We start from the raw sequence: 15,891 nt of genomic DNA, 5'->3' as shown, positions 1-15,891 counted from the left end.
AGTCCTTGGAGGCAGCCGTGCCCCCTCCTGCAAGTTCGTCATACGCCTGTGCGGCTGTCTCTGGGCAGCTGGTCCTGTAGGATATGAGAAGGGACGGATTTTCATCTGTGAGGGGTTATGGCCTGCCTAGACATGCAGTGTTCAAAGAACTCCTTACAATAAGGCAGTATTTGAAATTATGACTTTTAGGTCAATTTGAAAGACAGAGCATGTATTACACCTTTCTTGAAATGTGCTGTAGCTGTTAATTCATTATTTTACTTCAGTTTTTCCTTATAGGTCTCCTTATAAAGAATTCTTGGTTTGAAGTTTGACTTACTTTTCTATGGATCAATGTTATTACTGTGTTATCATTTTGGTTTTTTAAGACATGATCTTGCTATATTAGTTCACCCTGGCCTTGAACTCATTGTGTAGCCCAGGTTGGCCTCAAACTCAAGGTGATCCTTCTGCCTCAGCCTCCCAAGTGTTTAGGATTTCAGGCTTGAGCCACCAAGCCTGGCTGCGTTATTTAGTTTAGGGTGTGTTTAATTTTGAGTCTTAGTGAGATCTGTTCATTTTAATGAGTCCAGCTTCAGATTGTCATTTAAAGAACTAAAGTTCCTAATAGTCCTGAGGACTCAAGAGAATCAGTGTATCTTCAGAAACTGCAAATAATGCCTCCTGGCCACGTCTGGTATGTGTCTGATTATCCGTCATTTTTCTATCAGAAATAACTTAAATATAAACTACCTATTGGAAAGCATCAGTTTTCTGGCATAAGTCATGTTTTCTAGACTATACTAGTTTCTTGGGCTATATTTTTTTTAGAATTCAATGACTGCACTCATCGTGGCAGTGAAGGGAGGCTACACACAGTCAGTCAAGGAGATTCTCAAGCGGAATCCAAACGTGAACCTAACCGACAAGGATGGGAACACAGCCTTGATGATTGCCTCGAAGGAGGGCCACACAGAGATCGTGCAGGACCTGCTGGACGCGGGGACGTACGTGAACATCCCTGACAGGGTAGGTGGCCGGGCCTGGCTCAGCTGCTCCTTCTGCACGAGCCTTCATGTACAGTGTGAACAAGGCTTCACCTGAGCACCGCTGCCTTTAGAACCACCATGTTCAAGCCATCCAGTCTTTCGGCAGAGCGTCCTTCTGTATTTTGCTATGGGAATGTCACCTGTGCCTCACGTCTGCCTGTCCATGTAGTGAATCCCTTGGGTGTCTTTCCCAGCCGGTGTTGCTTATTGTGCTGGGTGTCGATACTTTGGATTCCCGAGACGTTCAGGGCCCTTTCTCTTGCCCAGTGTCCTCTCTGAGCTCACTTCGATGTTCACCTCCATCTGCAGTCCCCACTTGAAGGTCTGTCTGTCAGGCAAAGTGAGACAGATGTGCCCCCACTTCCGCTTGGACTGGGGAGCACCGAGCCACATCTGTAGCCCTCTGTTTGGCTTTTATTTTGAGACAGTGTCTCACTACGTTGCTTAGGCGGCCTCTAGCTTGGGAATCCCTCCCCACCTCCGAGGGAGCTGGGATTGAAGGTGCCCCCTTACAGGTTCTGCGGGTAGCCATATTCTCTCCCCACACCATGGGCGAGTTCTCCTGTTGTCTCTCTTTCTCCCCGCTCTGCTCCCAGATTCTCTCACCTGTGCTCCTGTGTGGGAAGCTGTGCATGACTCCCCCTGGCCCTGGGATGCAGGTTTCCCTCTTGGTCCGCAGGTTCCCTGCTCCACTGCCTGCAGAAGTGTGTGCACCACACTCCCTGTCTGGCTTCCTTTGCCTTCCTGGAGCACTGCTCTCACCTGCAGAGCCCTTTGTGCTCCCTGGCTTGGTGGTGCCTCCTCACTGTCACTGAGCCTCAGCTCCTGCCTGCCCTCTCCCAATGGCCTTCTTCAGCTGCTAGTTGCTTTCTGTCGCTACACCCTGTTCTTTTTTTTTTGGTACTGGGGATCGAACTCGGGTCCTTGTCCTTGCACTTGTGCAGCAGGCAGCGAAACCACTGGGCTAAATCCCTGGCCCTACCCTGTTCTTTTTGCACAGCATTTGTTCGATTTGAGTTTGTTGTATTTTTTTTTTCTCTGCCACCCTGTAAATTCACCCGGAGCTAGGACCCTGCCTGTTTCGTTTCCCAGTGCCTGGGATGGTGCACCCCACATCGTGTGCAGGGAAATCTTTGTACCTGCTCTTGCCCATGCTGACACTCGGCCTTAGTTGCTCTGCCTGGCTTTGTTGCTGCTGTGAGTGCAGCAGTCAGGCACTGAGCTTGGTAACAGCGATGGGCATCCTGTCCTTGGTAACGGACAGACTGAGCTTGCCTCAGGGACAGCCATCCTGACCTAGGTGGAGTGGGGCCCATGCAGAACCGAATGGCACCCAGGCTGTGCGCTCACCCAGCCAAAGCCTCTGATGTGGCTTGTAAGCAGTGGCTTATAAGATATCTGTGCCCACTGGCAAACTAACACAGGACGTAGTGGAAGAGGGGTGAGGAGTGAGCATTGCTGTGCTGCAGGGAGCATTACGGGACTGTGACAGTGGAGCCATGGTCTGCACTGCGGGCCGTGCTGTCCAGGGCTGGATGCCTGAGAATGCTGGCCTGGACCAGGCTTCCAAGTTATGCAGCCTGGGAGCTGCGGTGGTGTGAACGCGACACCTCTGTGTCATCTCCCGGGGCTCACTGGGCTGGTTGACAGCTGCAGTGTCATTTGTTTAATTTACATTTGAACAGGAGATTGCCTTAGGAGCTCGTGGGTTCTTTGTCCTGGCCACTTTCTCTTTCTGAATTTTCTCCTAAAACTTCTGGACTCCTGGATTTGAGGCATTATGTCCTTTGTCCCTTACTCTGAGGACTATCAGTATCCTAATAATAAGGTATTATTATTAGTTAATTTAAACATTTCTCTTATTTGGAGACAGAGACTCTTTTTCCAAAAATATTCAGAACACATCTGCTGTGAATACACAAGTAACCTGGACTTGGAAACAGTGCTCACTTGCTCTCAGCGTCACCTGACCGTGGCTGTCGTCTTTTCAGAGCGGCGACACTGTGTTGATTGGAGCCGTCAGAGGTGGTCATGTGGAAATCGTTCGCGCACTTCTCCAGAAGTATGCTGATATCGACATCAGAGGCCAGGTATGTGCGGACGCAGTTGTGAGCATGGCGTGTGCTGACAGACCAGGGTCGCAACCCAGCTTCCCTGTGGGCAGGAGTCGGGAACCCTATCACGTGAATTGATGCAGTGTCATTATTCCTATGTTTCACTGCCATTGTATGAAGTATCTGTGTTAACGTCGAATTCAGTTCAGATGGAAGTAAACCAAGCAGTGGGTGCTTTTAGAATATACCTCCTTTCTAACATTCTGTCTTGGGATGCGTAGTTGTGCTGCTGAGATTCTTGGTGGCAATTGAAGACACAGTACTTTCTTTCTTTAGTGTTTTTCCTATTGGTATTCTTCCTCCACATGGGGTTCTTTCCCTCTTGTTTCCTCTCCTCTCCTCATTCTGCCAGCCTCTCCTGGAGCCACTTGGGGTGGCGCCTGTGGACCTTGCTTCAGGTGGCTCACAGAGCTGCAAGGGTTTAACCTTAGGTAGGGGCTGGAGGCTTAGCACAGCAGTAGAGTGCTCGGTACAGTTCAGTCCCTAGGCCTCCAGAAAGTCTAGACAAGATAAAAGCAGAAGTTGTGAATCTGTTTAATACTTCAAGAGGTTTAGATAAAAAAATTTGTTCTTGGTAGTACATTTTGGTCAGTCTACCTTATGCTGTTTTTTTCTTACATTTAGTCAAAAATCTGCTGTATTCAAAGTCATTTTTGAATCAAATTAATAAAAATTGTGCCTAATGCTATGGAGAATTAACATGGCACCCTTTTAAGAAATGTGTTTTAATTTAGATGTTTGTAGTTATATTTATTTTTATACTTTTATGTAAACATAAAAAGTGAAACCACGGGGTGATACAGGATTGGTTGATGGCCTGCTGAAAGGTTTCCCCATGTGAGTCTCAAGGTGGGAAGAGAGCATTAAAGAGGAAGGCCTTCCAGAGAAGGGAGAGCCGGAGCTCAGTGTGAAGACAGCTGGAGGAAAGGAAGGCTGGTGTGGCGGTGTAACAGTGGGAGAGCACGGGAGCAGAGGGAGGAGGAGGAGAGAGGGAAATGCAGAGGGAAGTGGAGTCCATGCCGGAAAGCTGGGCAGTGCCCATGCTTAGAGTGGGACCCACTGAGGGAAGTTGTGGTCCAGGAAATCATTACCTTTGGGGTTAAAGCTGTATTTTGGCTAAAGATGGCTTCTAGATCACCTGCTTTAGACTTTCATCCAGCTACTCTGTGTCTGTTGCTCCTGTTTTCCTGCTCCCCTCAGTTTTTCTTTGCTATGCTCTAGCTCTGCTTTCCAGATCTGTGTGGTCGATGTGGTTTTGAATCTGTCTGACTCGGCCAGTGTGGGTGCGGATGGGTGGAGAGTGAGCTAAAAACCGTGATACCTAACTTCGTGTCTGTAAAGTATGCTCTCATACATTATCTTCAGAAACAACTCAGCAGGTACCCTTTTTCCACATTACAGACAAAAGTCTGTGGATCCAAAAGCCAGAATGATGCATCCAAGGCTACTTTAACCCAGAGCACGTTCCTGAAATCCAACTCCTTACAAAAGTGTGGTTTACTTTATTGACTCTGTGGGATTTCTCCTTAAAGTCAAGTCATGTTAGGTTTTCCTAGGCTTTTTTCAAGAGAAATTTCTCAAAAATAAATTCTAAGTGGCATGAAGATTGACATTATTTCCCACCATGCTGCCTGGTGGAATGATTTCTGGCAGAAATATTAATGATGCCTTCCATTGACAACAGTTTTTAACCTTGTGTTCTACATGAAGCGATGATCGGTTGTCTTTTTTTTCATCATATAGGACAATAAAACTGCTTTGTACTGGGCTGTGGAAAAGGGAAATGCGACCATGGTGAGAGATATCTTACAGTGCAATCCGGACACGGAGATCTGCACGAAGGTACAGCTTTGTTTCTGTCCTGGTAGTAGTCAGGGCCAGCCAGGGCTGAGCAGCCGCACTGCCTGCTGTCCTCCGTCCCCCGTTTGGTTCTAGTCAAAACAAATTTGCTGGTAATGCTTTGTGTTGGATTGAGGAGTGACTTTCTGTCCTTTCAGGAGCTGTATATTCGTAGCAACAGTGTAAGTTTGTTAATTAAGTACTGTGCAGAAAACACACTATTAGCTATTCATAAATCATGGAAAGGCTGGGTTTGGCTTCACACTTGTAACCATAGGAGCTTCAGAGGCCAGAGCAGGGGTACTGCAAGTTCGAAGACAGCCTAGGCAGTTTAGTGAGACCCTTCCTCAAAATTTAAAAAGAGATAAATATGTATATTTTTAAAAGCACTGGGGAGGGAGCTCAGGGCTCCCTGGGTTCATCCCCTGGTATTAGAAACAAAGTCATGGGCAGATCCTTTCCCCCAGATTCTTCTATGCTCCCATTTGGTGTGCAGAGCACATTTTCTTTGAAAAGACCATTGCAAATGGCTGTTGGTTCCACATACTACCTGGTGTAGCCTGTTTTCCTCCCATCATGTGGAGAATGCAGAACCCTTGAGGACCTGGGGATTGTATTGAGCCTTATGTGTAGCAGTTTCCCTTGGAAAACGTATTTGGACTGAAATGGCAGCAATTCTTAAAGCAAAATATGGAGTCGTCCATGAGACCATCCTGTTTTTATTAGCACATCTTTGCGGCACAGAATGATGGCGTTCTGGGGGGACCTGACACATTGTCATTGTTGTGCCCCCCGCCCCAAGGTGGTTGCTCCAGTACCCCAGGGCAGAAGGCTCCTGGGACACCTGCTGGCTTCCAGGTGGCGCCTGACCATCTTGTTTTTCTTTTTTTTCTGGCCCGTGTCAGCCACTGTGACTTTGGTGGCTGCTGGCCAGGGTTTTGTCCTCCCTGACTCAGGAAGGTCAGGGCTGTGGCCTCTTAATCTCACCTCCCCAGTTTGCAGGCGGCCACTGACCTGGTGAGGTTCGCCGCAGGCCTCCTGTTGTGCAGAGCAGCTCCTGTGCTGCTCGCGGGGTCCCTGAGAACAGCACCCGCTGGGCTCGGTGGGGCAGGGAGGAGGGGCATCCTGCACCCCGCTGGGGGCCAGCATCACTCCACACAGTCAGGTGCTTGTGAAGGAGGAATATGTCCTTGTTAGTCTGTAAACTCTGCTTTCTTGAGAACATTTTAAACGAGACAGTTCCCGGACTATTTCTCCATGTGTGCTTTTGTGTGGCACAGGATGGTGAAACCCCACTGATAAAGGCCACCAAGATGAGGAACATTGAAGTTGTCGAGCTCCTCCTGGATAAAGGAGCCAAGGTGTCTGCCGTGGACAAGGTAACGGAGGCTGCTGCTGAGCCAGCCGAGCCTCGGGCCTGGGGCTCTAGTCTGGTTGTGTGCAGGGAGAGAGTCCCTGCTGGGTGCATGGGGTGAAGCTGTTCCTACGGCACGCTGGCAGAATGCGGAGGGGCAGCTCCACTGCTTCGAGTCCCTGAGGTGGCTCATAGTGGCTGTGAGGTACCCCGAGGAGCATCCCTCGGGTGGAGGTTGTTGCTGATGCCCAGGAGCAAGTTCAGAGGGGCTGGGCGGCTGCCTCAGAGTGGACGCACGGTAGAGCTCACTGGTGGGGCCATAGCCATGAGGGAGATTTCTCAAATTTCCTGATAAAATGCTCCAATTGCTCGCTGCTTGTATAGAATTGATTCCTGGCTTTAGTCTGTTCTGTCTAAACAGACTTAGATCTCTCTCTACTTCAAATTGATTATGGTCCAGAAAAGACTGGTGTAGAGGGTAAGAAATATCTTTAAGTCTCCCCGTGCATGTCTGACTTGGGCTTTCCTGGTTTATCAAGATTAGCATTTATCCTTCTGTTCTTCATGGGGCTACGAAATCAAGACCACAGAATCAGTGTGTTAGCTTTTTGTCTTACCAAGTAATGCTATTTTAAAAAAGGAAACAGCAAAAAAAACCCACAAAAAAACCCATTAACTATTTCTGAATTGCTATATTTTCATGTGAAAGAAAGGAATATTTAGTGTTAAAAATTAAGAACCCAGAGAACTTTGTAAGAATAAATTTACAAGTAAAGGTGATGGTTTCTTGTCGCCTGTCACCGTTTACTTGCAGTGCATCAGCAGGTGTCCTGATGTCTGCCTCATCCTGTTTGCAGATTCTGCGTCTGGCAGAAATGCTGCTGCTGCTGTTTTCACTCTTGCAGGTTTGGGGTGGGAAGGGGTTGGAGTGGGAAATGAAGAGAGTGAAATCTGAAATTTGGTACTGGGGTTTAGTGGAGGGGCACTGAGGTCCAGGAGGCTGTGACACGGTGCCAGGAGGTGTGGGTTGAGCATGGGCAGGGAGTCCTGGCTGGACACGTGGTGGCGGAGGTCGTCAGCATGAGGACAGGTGGAAGCCGAGGCCAGCGTCCCCTCTTCTGTGTGTGCCTCACAGTGCAGTTTGTGTCATTGTGCTTGCTGTCTGGTTTCTTCCTTTTATGGTGTCAGCTTTAAGGTCAAGACCTTTGTCCTCCAGCTTTGTGTCCCCCTAAGTGCTGGAGTGATAGGAACACAGGACTGGGGTCTAGAGGGGTCTAGAGAGGCAGGAGCCTGAGAGTGCAGAGGAAAAGGCCAGATGAGAAGAAGCCCTGAAGGTCATTCTTACATCGTGTCACAGGGTGGCCAAGGCGGACAAGGCCCGGGAACTTACCTCGTTGGGTTTGGGGTCACTGGTCGTCTCCCAGAGAAGTAATAAGTGGGATGCCTCCCTGCGTACAGAGGGGTCTGTCTCCAGTGTCAGTTTTTCTTGGTGCTGGACATGGACACTAATGTGACCAGAGAGTCTAAGGACAGACATTGGACTGACCTTGGGGAAAGTGACAGTCCACAAAGTCCTGGGCGCTGAGTGGGAATCATCGCGTGATGCGGCTGGAGAAGGCTGTGAGTAGAGTAGGCGGGGCGAGTTGCAAAGGTGGGTGGACACCCTTGGTACCTGGGACTTCGGTCCTGGCCTGGAGGGTGCAGAGAAAGCCTGTCACTCCTTTCGGTGAGCTAGGGGGACGGACCACCTTCATTTAGGGAGCTGGGGGAGATGGGGTTCTGAGAAAAGCTGGTGAGGCACTAGAGGAAGAAATTGTGGGGAAGGTAGATAAAGTTTGCTATCGTGTTAGCACATGCATGACAAATATGAAAAGCTCAGATTTCTGCTATTCTGAGATGCGTGCAAGTTGTTACTCTGCTGGTTTCCTGCTATTATTTTACAGAAAGGAGATACTCCTTTGCACATTGCTATTCGAGGGAGGAGCCGGAAATTGGCAGAACTTCTTCTGAGGAACCCCAAAGATGGGCGGTTGCTTTACAGGCCCAACAAAGCTGGCGAGACTCCTTACAACATCGACTGCAGCCATCAGAAGAGCATCTTAACACAGATATTTGGAGCCCGTAGGTGTTCGGTTTTGTCCTTTGAGCTTTGAAATACCGATTGTTCAGTTAAAAATGTAAAAAATAAGACGCTAACTTCACAATTGTCATCTATCTGGAGAATATGAAAGTTAAGAAAGTTACTACCTCACTGTGGAAAAACAGTCCTCCATGTCTTTTGCATCGTATTGTAGGTACATCGAGTCATCAGTCAGCTTTTAAGGCCTCTAAAAATCCGCCTGCCTTTCTCCAAGGCTGTTTCCGCCTTGTTCCACAGGTTACTTCGTGCCTTTCCCCTCAACGTCTTTTATCTGAGGTTCAGCCCTGTGCCCATGCTGCCTGGCCTGGCTGGCTGACCCGCTGGAGCTGGGCTCTGTCCCTGGGAGGGCACCATACCTCCTAGCCTCCTCCCCTACCAGTCTGTCCCTGCTGGCTCTGCCTGTGTCCACGACCTCGCCCAGCTGGTGTGACTGTTTACCTACTCATGTTCTTATTCCCTTTATACTTCCTGTCTGCGGCTTTTATTCTACTCCTTTGAGAGTTTTCTCCCTTCCATGTTTCTCATTCTTCAGGGCAGAAGCTGTTTCTGCTTCTCTCTGTGTCTTCTGCAACATTAAGCCTCAAGAATATTGCTAAAGTAGTAATAAAAAGTACTAAAGTACTTTTGATTGAAAAGAATGCATGTGTGAACATGATCACGCATACATGATGTTTTGAAATACGGAGTAATTTTCTCCTAGAATTAAAAGAAAAAATTTGTTCCAGAGACCAAGAGATGCAGAATTCTGTTGGTTCCTTTGGCTTCTTACTCATAAGGACTCTATTGTATTACAAGTTCTTGTTTTTTAGGATATTTTCTAATTGTAGCAAAGTACACTCATTGAATCTCAAGAATGAAGACATGAATTTAGCAGAAGATGCAAATTCCCCATTGTTTCCTATCTCCTAACTTGGCATTATTTGAATAATGTCTTTCCAGGCTTTTCTGTACATGTATAAAAATGGTTTATATTGTGTAGATAGCTTTAAAAAAGAAAAGTCAGATGATAACATGTTATAAAGATGTTTAATAATGAGCCACATAATGTTTTACTTATTACATCCCTTTCATTGTGGGTTCTGATAATGCACCTGCTCATCTGTTGATGAAATATGTTTTGTTTTGCTGTTAATGGTGCTGCAGGGAGCAGCTCCTGTGTATGCCTGTTGGCTCTGCTTTTTAGGGTTATCTTCTTGAGATAAATTTCCAGAAGTAGAACTGCCAGTTCGGTGGATGCCCACAGTTTGGTTCAACTTTCCAGTTGATTGTCGAAGTTTTTCTTCCTCTCTCGGGAGGTATAGGACAGTGCACTTTCCTACCTCACTAACACTATTTCCAGCCCCTTAATCTTGGCTAGATTAATAAGAAAAACTAATTTTAATTTGCTTTAAAATGATTAGATCGAGAGCTTTTAATATATTCATTAACTGTTTATAGTTTTGCCATTTTTCTTTTTGTATCATTTGCCTGTACTTTTCTTGAGTTTCTAATATTTTTTAAAAGTTGATTTTAAGTGTTTCTACGTATCATAGATTTTGATCTTAGATGCAGTCTGAATGTTGCCTATGTTTCCCAGCTTATTCTTGTTTATGTCAGTTTAGAAAATTTTCCATTGAAAAGATATTTTTGTACTTTAAGTTTCAGCTATATTTTCTTCTAGAATTTTATGGTTTTACTATTTATGTGTAGTTTTTTAATGTTTCAGAAGCACTGATTTTGTTGACTATGAGGCGTAATGCAGACGGACTGCTGAGCTCTGTGAACGCCACTTGCTAGCTTACCCGTCCCTAACTGGCGTGGAGTGTTTCTTAGGCTCCTGCACTGCACCAGTCATCGCAGTTGCATGTCACTTTTATCCTTTCTGCAATGACTGTTAGCCCTCAGTAGGCTTTACATTTTCTCTCTTAGCTATTCTAACATGTTCTTCTTGCTTTTCAATTTAAAGAAAATCCTCATAGACTTTGATTGGAATTGCCTTAAAGTGATAGATTAGTTTGGGGAGAATTGGTGTCTTTAATGAATTGACCCTTTCTGCCAGGGATATTTACTTTTCTCCGATTATCTGTTGTATTCTTCAGGAACACTATAACTTTCTTTATAGGGGTAGATATAACACACGCTAACTTTCCCCTGTGGACTAGTTAATGTCTTTATTGTCATATTTCAGTGATTCTGAACTGCTTGGTGTTAATGCCTGCGATTGGAGGGTGTCTTACACGTGATGGACAAGAGAGTGTGTGTGGCATTTTTTCAGCATTGTTCTTCATAGTTGTGCAGAAAGCGGATCCAGCTTACAATCAGGAGTTGTCTAAAGTTCTATGAAGTGTGTGGTGTTTAGGAACCTCCGAACCTGTTTTTGTACAGGTCTGAACGTTTTAAGTAAGCTCTTGTCCACTAATAAGTGAAAAGGAGAATTGGGGTCCTTTGTAACAGCAGGGCCACTGTGGAAAGTGAGATGTGGTATGTTTCGATTCTAGGACACCTGTCCCCTACGGAAACAGACGGCGACATGCTTGGCTACGACCTGTACAGCAGCGCGCTGGCCGACATTCTCAGCGAGCCGACCATGCAGCCCCCCATCTGTGTGGGGCTGTATGCACAGTGGGGCAGTGGGAAGTCCTTCTTGCTCAAGAAGCTGGAAGGTAAAGGACGTGTGTATGACGCCTGTGTGCAGCAAGGTCCGCGCTAGAGGAAGGGAAGCTGCAGCTCTGTGTCTGGGTTTGTGTGGCAGGAGTGTGCAATGGTGTGTGGGGTTTCCTCCCCTCTCCTCAGGCCTCTCCGTGGCCATTTGAGTTTTCTTTCCACAACAGGACTGGCTGTGTGAGACAGCAGGGAAAGCCTTGGCTGCCTGTCTTGGTGACTTTTCTTGTTGCCAAGACAAAATACCCGACCCCCAGAGGCAGAGGAGGAGAAGTTTATTTAGCTCACAGTTTGTGGAGGTTTCAGCCCCTTGTCAGCTGGCTCCAAGGCAGGGTGGTGAGGCAGGGAGGAGGCAGAAGGCAGCAAGCGACAGCAGCAAGTGGACAAGTGACCATGCTGGCCCTCTTCCTGTCCCTTGTATTTTGTCCAGGACACCCTTAGGGTGGGTACCATTCACACCCCGGGTGGACATCCCTAATCCTACCCAGAGCTGTGCCAAACCAGTCACACAGCCTCATCCCAGCACCGGACACTCCAGATCTAGCCACCCCTGCAAAGCCCCACCTGTGACTCCATGAGGCTTTGGGGGGTCTCCTGGGCCCCCACACTTGTGGGGCTGCATGGCTGCGCCTGCCCTGCCTCTGGAGCACACTGTGCTGAGTCGAGACCATGAGCCTTTGGGCCCGTAGAGCAGATGCTGCTCTTGGGTTGCTCCTCTCTGAGTTTCTTGTGCAGCTCCCGTACCCTCAGCACACACACCTTGTGCCTGGCAAAGCCGTGTTCATTCTTCATGGACGGGTTTCAGTATTTTGGACAGAAATTGCCTTGACTTGTATCAGGCTTATTTTGGCTTATTCTTTGAGAACTGTGATTCTTTTTGTGTGTGTGTGATACTGAGGATGGAACACTGAGTTCCAGCCCCATTCCTTTTTTATTTTTTATTTTGAGACAGGGTCTTGCTAAATTGTCTGGGCAGGTTTGAACTTGCAGCCCTCCTGCCTCAGCCTCCCAGGGTGCTGGAATTACAGGTGTGCACCACCATGCCCAGCTGAGAATCCTGGTTCTGGGACACATTGTAGGGAGAGGCTGTCATCTGTCGGGTGGATCAGAGAGGCCTGGGGAAGATATGTGCTTCGAAGACATAGGATATTTTGGGTTTTGCTTATGGAAACAATAAGTTGTCGCTTATGCGACCACAGAATGGCAAGGTCAGCAGTCTGCCCTGTGGTGTTGTGCAGCCTGCCGTGGTTGGACAGCAGCAGGAGGAGTGGAGGGTTGTGTAGCAGTATTCTCTCTCAGCATTTAGCCAGTGCCCAATAGAAGTTCAGGTTGGAAACGTGAAGACTGCATGTCCAGTGAAAAGCTGTGTCTTTCAAATGGAAAAGGGTGACTTTCCGCCTGCATCTCTTGCAGATGAGATGAAGACATTCGCAGGGCAGCAGATCGAGCCCCTGTTCCAGTTCTCCTGGCTGATTGTGTTTCTAACGCTGCTGCTCTGTGGTGCGATCGGCTTGCTGTTCACTTTCACACTGGGGCTGAGCCTGGGTGTGGCAGTGTCCCTGAGCTGCCTGGCTCTCTTGTACATATTCTTAGGTGAGCCCTCCTCTTTAGCTTTCTCTGAAGTAGGGAAAATACCCACTCATTTTGGTTATAATGTTGTCTGTATCTGTCCTTGAACGTGGCTTTCATAATTGGCTGAGAAAACTGCTCTTTTGCTGTTGTATGAATTCGCCTAGGGGAACATTCTCCTTAGTCTGACTGGAATATCTTTCAAAGTTAGTTTCCTATTGCTGATGTTGAAGTGATACTAATTCATTATGCTTAGTCTTTTACATGTTGATTAATGACATATTTAAGTCTTTTCTGAAGCCATCCCTGGCATACTGTGGAGTATTTTGAGATGACTATAGTTTTTATTTTATCTAAAAGCAAAGAAAATAAAATATAATCTCTGTTCTTGGAAATTCTTTGTTTGTTTTCTGTTTTTTTAGACAGGGTCTTGTTTTGTAGTTCAGGCTGGCCCTGAACTCACTATGTAGCCAGGGTTGCCTCAAACTCATAGCAATCCTCCTGCCTCAGCCTCCCATGTGCTAGGATAACAGGCATGCACCACCTCATCCTGCTGGGAATATCTTCTGTTGCAAGAAGGGAAATGGATTTATTATTAGAGGAGCTGGTAACTTCAGCAGTTGCAGGCAGTTGCATTTGAGTCTGAATATTGTTATGTCTCTGTTTAGGGCCTTATCTTTCTCATTGTGATTTTACATTATATTTTGTCAGTTCACGTTCCATTTTTCACATACCTTCTAGAAGTTGTGGGCTTAGTTCAAGAGTTTTTCAAGGAGCAGTGAGGAAATAGAGTGGGACCCTAAAAAGTTACATACACTTAGCTGTTACTACTTAATGCTTGACTCTTTGGGGTAAAGAAGCTGCCTGACTAATGATTATTTTTTAAAACTGTGCATTTCAGTTGTCATTTACTTTGGTGGACGACGGGAAGGAGAGAGCTGGAATTGGGCCTGGGTCCTCAGTACCAGGCTGGCCAGACATATTGGCTATTTGGAGCTCTTGTTCAAGCTGATGTTTGTGAATCCACCCGAATTGCCAGAACAAACCACCAAAGCTTTACCTGTGAGGTGAGTCGGTCCATTTGGTGGGAATAACCTTCAACAAGTTCAATAGGCATTTGTAAAAGAATTAAAATACATTAAAAGATTAAGTACTTTAAAATTATGATAAGATAAAATATGTATCATTTGAGATGAAAATAAATACGTCAAACCAGAGGAAGCACCAAAACTATGAATGTAAGAGAAAAGAATGGAGGAGAAACCTTGCTGTGCAGCCCCAGCCTCTGTTCTGCTTTTGGGAGTTCAGGCAGCCACAGATCAGCAGAGATATGTACAGATTTTCTTGTCATTTTCCCTAAACAATACATTGTAGCAGCTATCCATAGGGCATTTCCTTTGTGTTAGGAATTATAAGCAACTGAGAAGTGATTTCATCTGGAGGGGGTGCGTGGGGCCTGTACGGAGTCTGAGCTGGTCCCGGAAGGATGCCCTGATCGCCGAGTGGTCCTCCAGTGAGCATGTGGCCTAAGTGCCCAGAGAGCAATTTAGAATCCAGACATTTAAAGGAAAACTTACAAGTAGAATACAATCAGGGGAGATACCTTTATAGAAAATAAGAAAAACACTTCATTAATGTGATAGCACTTTTTAAGTTGGAACAACTATAATAGCATCACCTAAGACTGCACAGTGTAGCACAGCGTCATCCCAGAGCACTTCTTGAAAGCGATAGTTACGTACTAGGTTAGATACGAGTTTAATATAGGGCTGGAAGGAGAGAAAGGAACCAGTGCAGAAGTAATGATCTAGAGACTCCAGATACAAAGAATTAAGTTATTTAGAAGAACAGCTATGAAAAGAATATTTTACAACTGTTTCTGCATCCCTGCTGGATGGTGAAGCTATAGAATCAGATATTTGAAATTTGAGTTTTTAAATAGCATTACTGGGCTTGAAATTCATAATGACTGTAATTAGAAGAATTAATATTTTCTCTGCCTCCAAAGTCTTCGCTGGTGTCAGGAAACTGCATCTCTTTGCCCTCGTCCTGACATGGGGGACCACCTTTTAATCCCAGTGCCGCGAGGCTGCTGAGATTTCTGACATTCCTGTCATCGACTTTTCCCTGCAATTGTGCAGCACTTCAGTTTCTTACCCTAACTGAGGAGTGGAAGGTGGGTGGGAGTAGACAGTGCCTAATTGTGAGATTTTTTTTCCTCCTCTGAATTTTAAATTTTGGGAGGAGCTTCAGGAAAATATCCCTGATGTAGAGATGACACGCGTTGCAGTTGTTACTTTTGGTAGCTGAGTAGTGTTTTGTGTTTCCCTGCAGGTTTTTATTTACAGATTACAACAGACTGTCCAGTGTTGGCGGAGAAACTTCGCTGGCTGAAATGATTGCAACCCTCTCGGATGCCTGTGAGAGAGAGTTTGGCTTTTTGGCAACCAGGCTTTTTCGAGTTTTCAAGACTGAAGAGAGCCAGGGTGGGATTTCCTTCCTCCTGCATGTGTGGGGTTGGCAGTGGGAGGAATGTCCTGCTTCTCTTGTGAAAACTCAACGAGCGCATCGGTTATCAGATGCCGTGACAGCAGTGCATGCTTGATGTGTTTGTTGGTAACTGTTCAAACCATCTGTTGCTTTACAGGTAAAAAGAAATGGAAGAAGACATGCTGCCTGCCATCTTTTGTTATCTTCCTTTTTCTGCTTGGCTGCATTATTGCTGGAATCACACTTCTGGCCGTCTTCAGAGTGGACCCAAGACACCTGACGGTGAACGCTGTGCTTGTCTCGATCGCATCTGTCGTTGGGCTGGCCTTAGTGCTGAACTGTCGCACCTGGTGGCAAGTGTTGGATTCTCTCCTGAACTCCCAGAGAAAGCGCCTCCACCATGCTGCCTCCAGACTGCACAAACTGAAGAGCGAGGGCTTCATGAAAGTAAGCACTCATTGGCTCTTAGACAAAATTATGACGTGAATAGGCAACCACTGCTCTGCTCCCTGGGGCTGTAGGGATGCATTCTCTAAGTGTTAAGGTGTTGCATTTAGTTCATTTATTCAAGAAGAGTTTTGGGGGGTTTTTTTGGTTTTTTGAGGCAGGGTCTCCCTTTGTAGTTGAACTCACTGTGTAGCCCAGGCTGGCCTTGAACTTGTGGCAATCCTCCTGCCTCAGCCTCCCAAGTGCTGAGATTACAGGTGTGTACCACCT

The 15,891-nt window shown here is 46.6% G+C and overlaps 1 protein-coding gene across 16 annotated transcripts in view; it reads left to right on the top strand.

Moving 5' to 3' along the window:
* Kidins220 (kinase D interacting substrate 220) overlaps positions 1-15,891 on the top strand; it is an 82,114-nt gene that overhangs the window by 18,325 nt on the left and 47,898 nt on the right. For 13 of the 16 annotated variants that reach the window (XM_087199638.1, XM_087199632.1, XM_013066889.3 and 10 more), the window contains exons 8-17: positions 811-1,008; positions 3,020-3,118; positions 4,886-4,984; positions 6,262-6,360; positions 8,279-8,456; positions 10,953-11,117; positions 12,529-12,708; positions 13,586-13,751; positions 15,019-15,170; positions 15,332-15,621. In XM_087199638.1, the coding sequence (XP_087055764.1) occupies positions 811-1,008; positions 3,020-3,118; positions 4,886-4,984; positions 6,262-6,360; positions 8,279-8,456; positions 10,953-11,117; positions 12,529-12,708; positions 13,586-13,751; positions 15,019-15,170; positions 15,332-15,621 (1,626 nt within the window). Of the gene's footprint in view, positions 1-810; positions 1,009-3,019; positions 3,119-4,885; positions 4,985-5,965; positions 6,147-6,261; positions 6,361-8,278; positions 8,457-10,952; positions 11,118-12,528; positions 12,709-13,585; positions 13,752-15,018; positions 15,171-15,331; positions 15,622-15,891 lie in introns of those variants that run through there. The other 3 variants (XM_087199639.1, XM_087199635.1, XM_087199640.1) reach the window with 2 other exon arrangements.

Source organism: Heterocephalus glaber, unplaced genomic scaffold, assembly GCF_053883595.1.
Source record: "Heterocephalus glaber isolate CG9 unplaced genomic scaffold, H.glaber_assembly_v1.0 deba00001724, whole genome shotgun sequence".
Taxonomy (NCBI): Eukaryota; Metazoa; Chordata; class Mammalia; order Rodentia; family Bathyergidae; genus Heterocephalus; species Heterocephalus glaber.
Note: the sequence above shows the minus strand (reverse complement) of the source record. Positions and strands in the feature narration are given on the sequence as shown.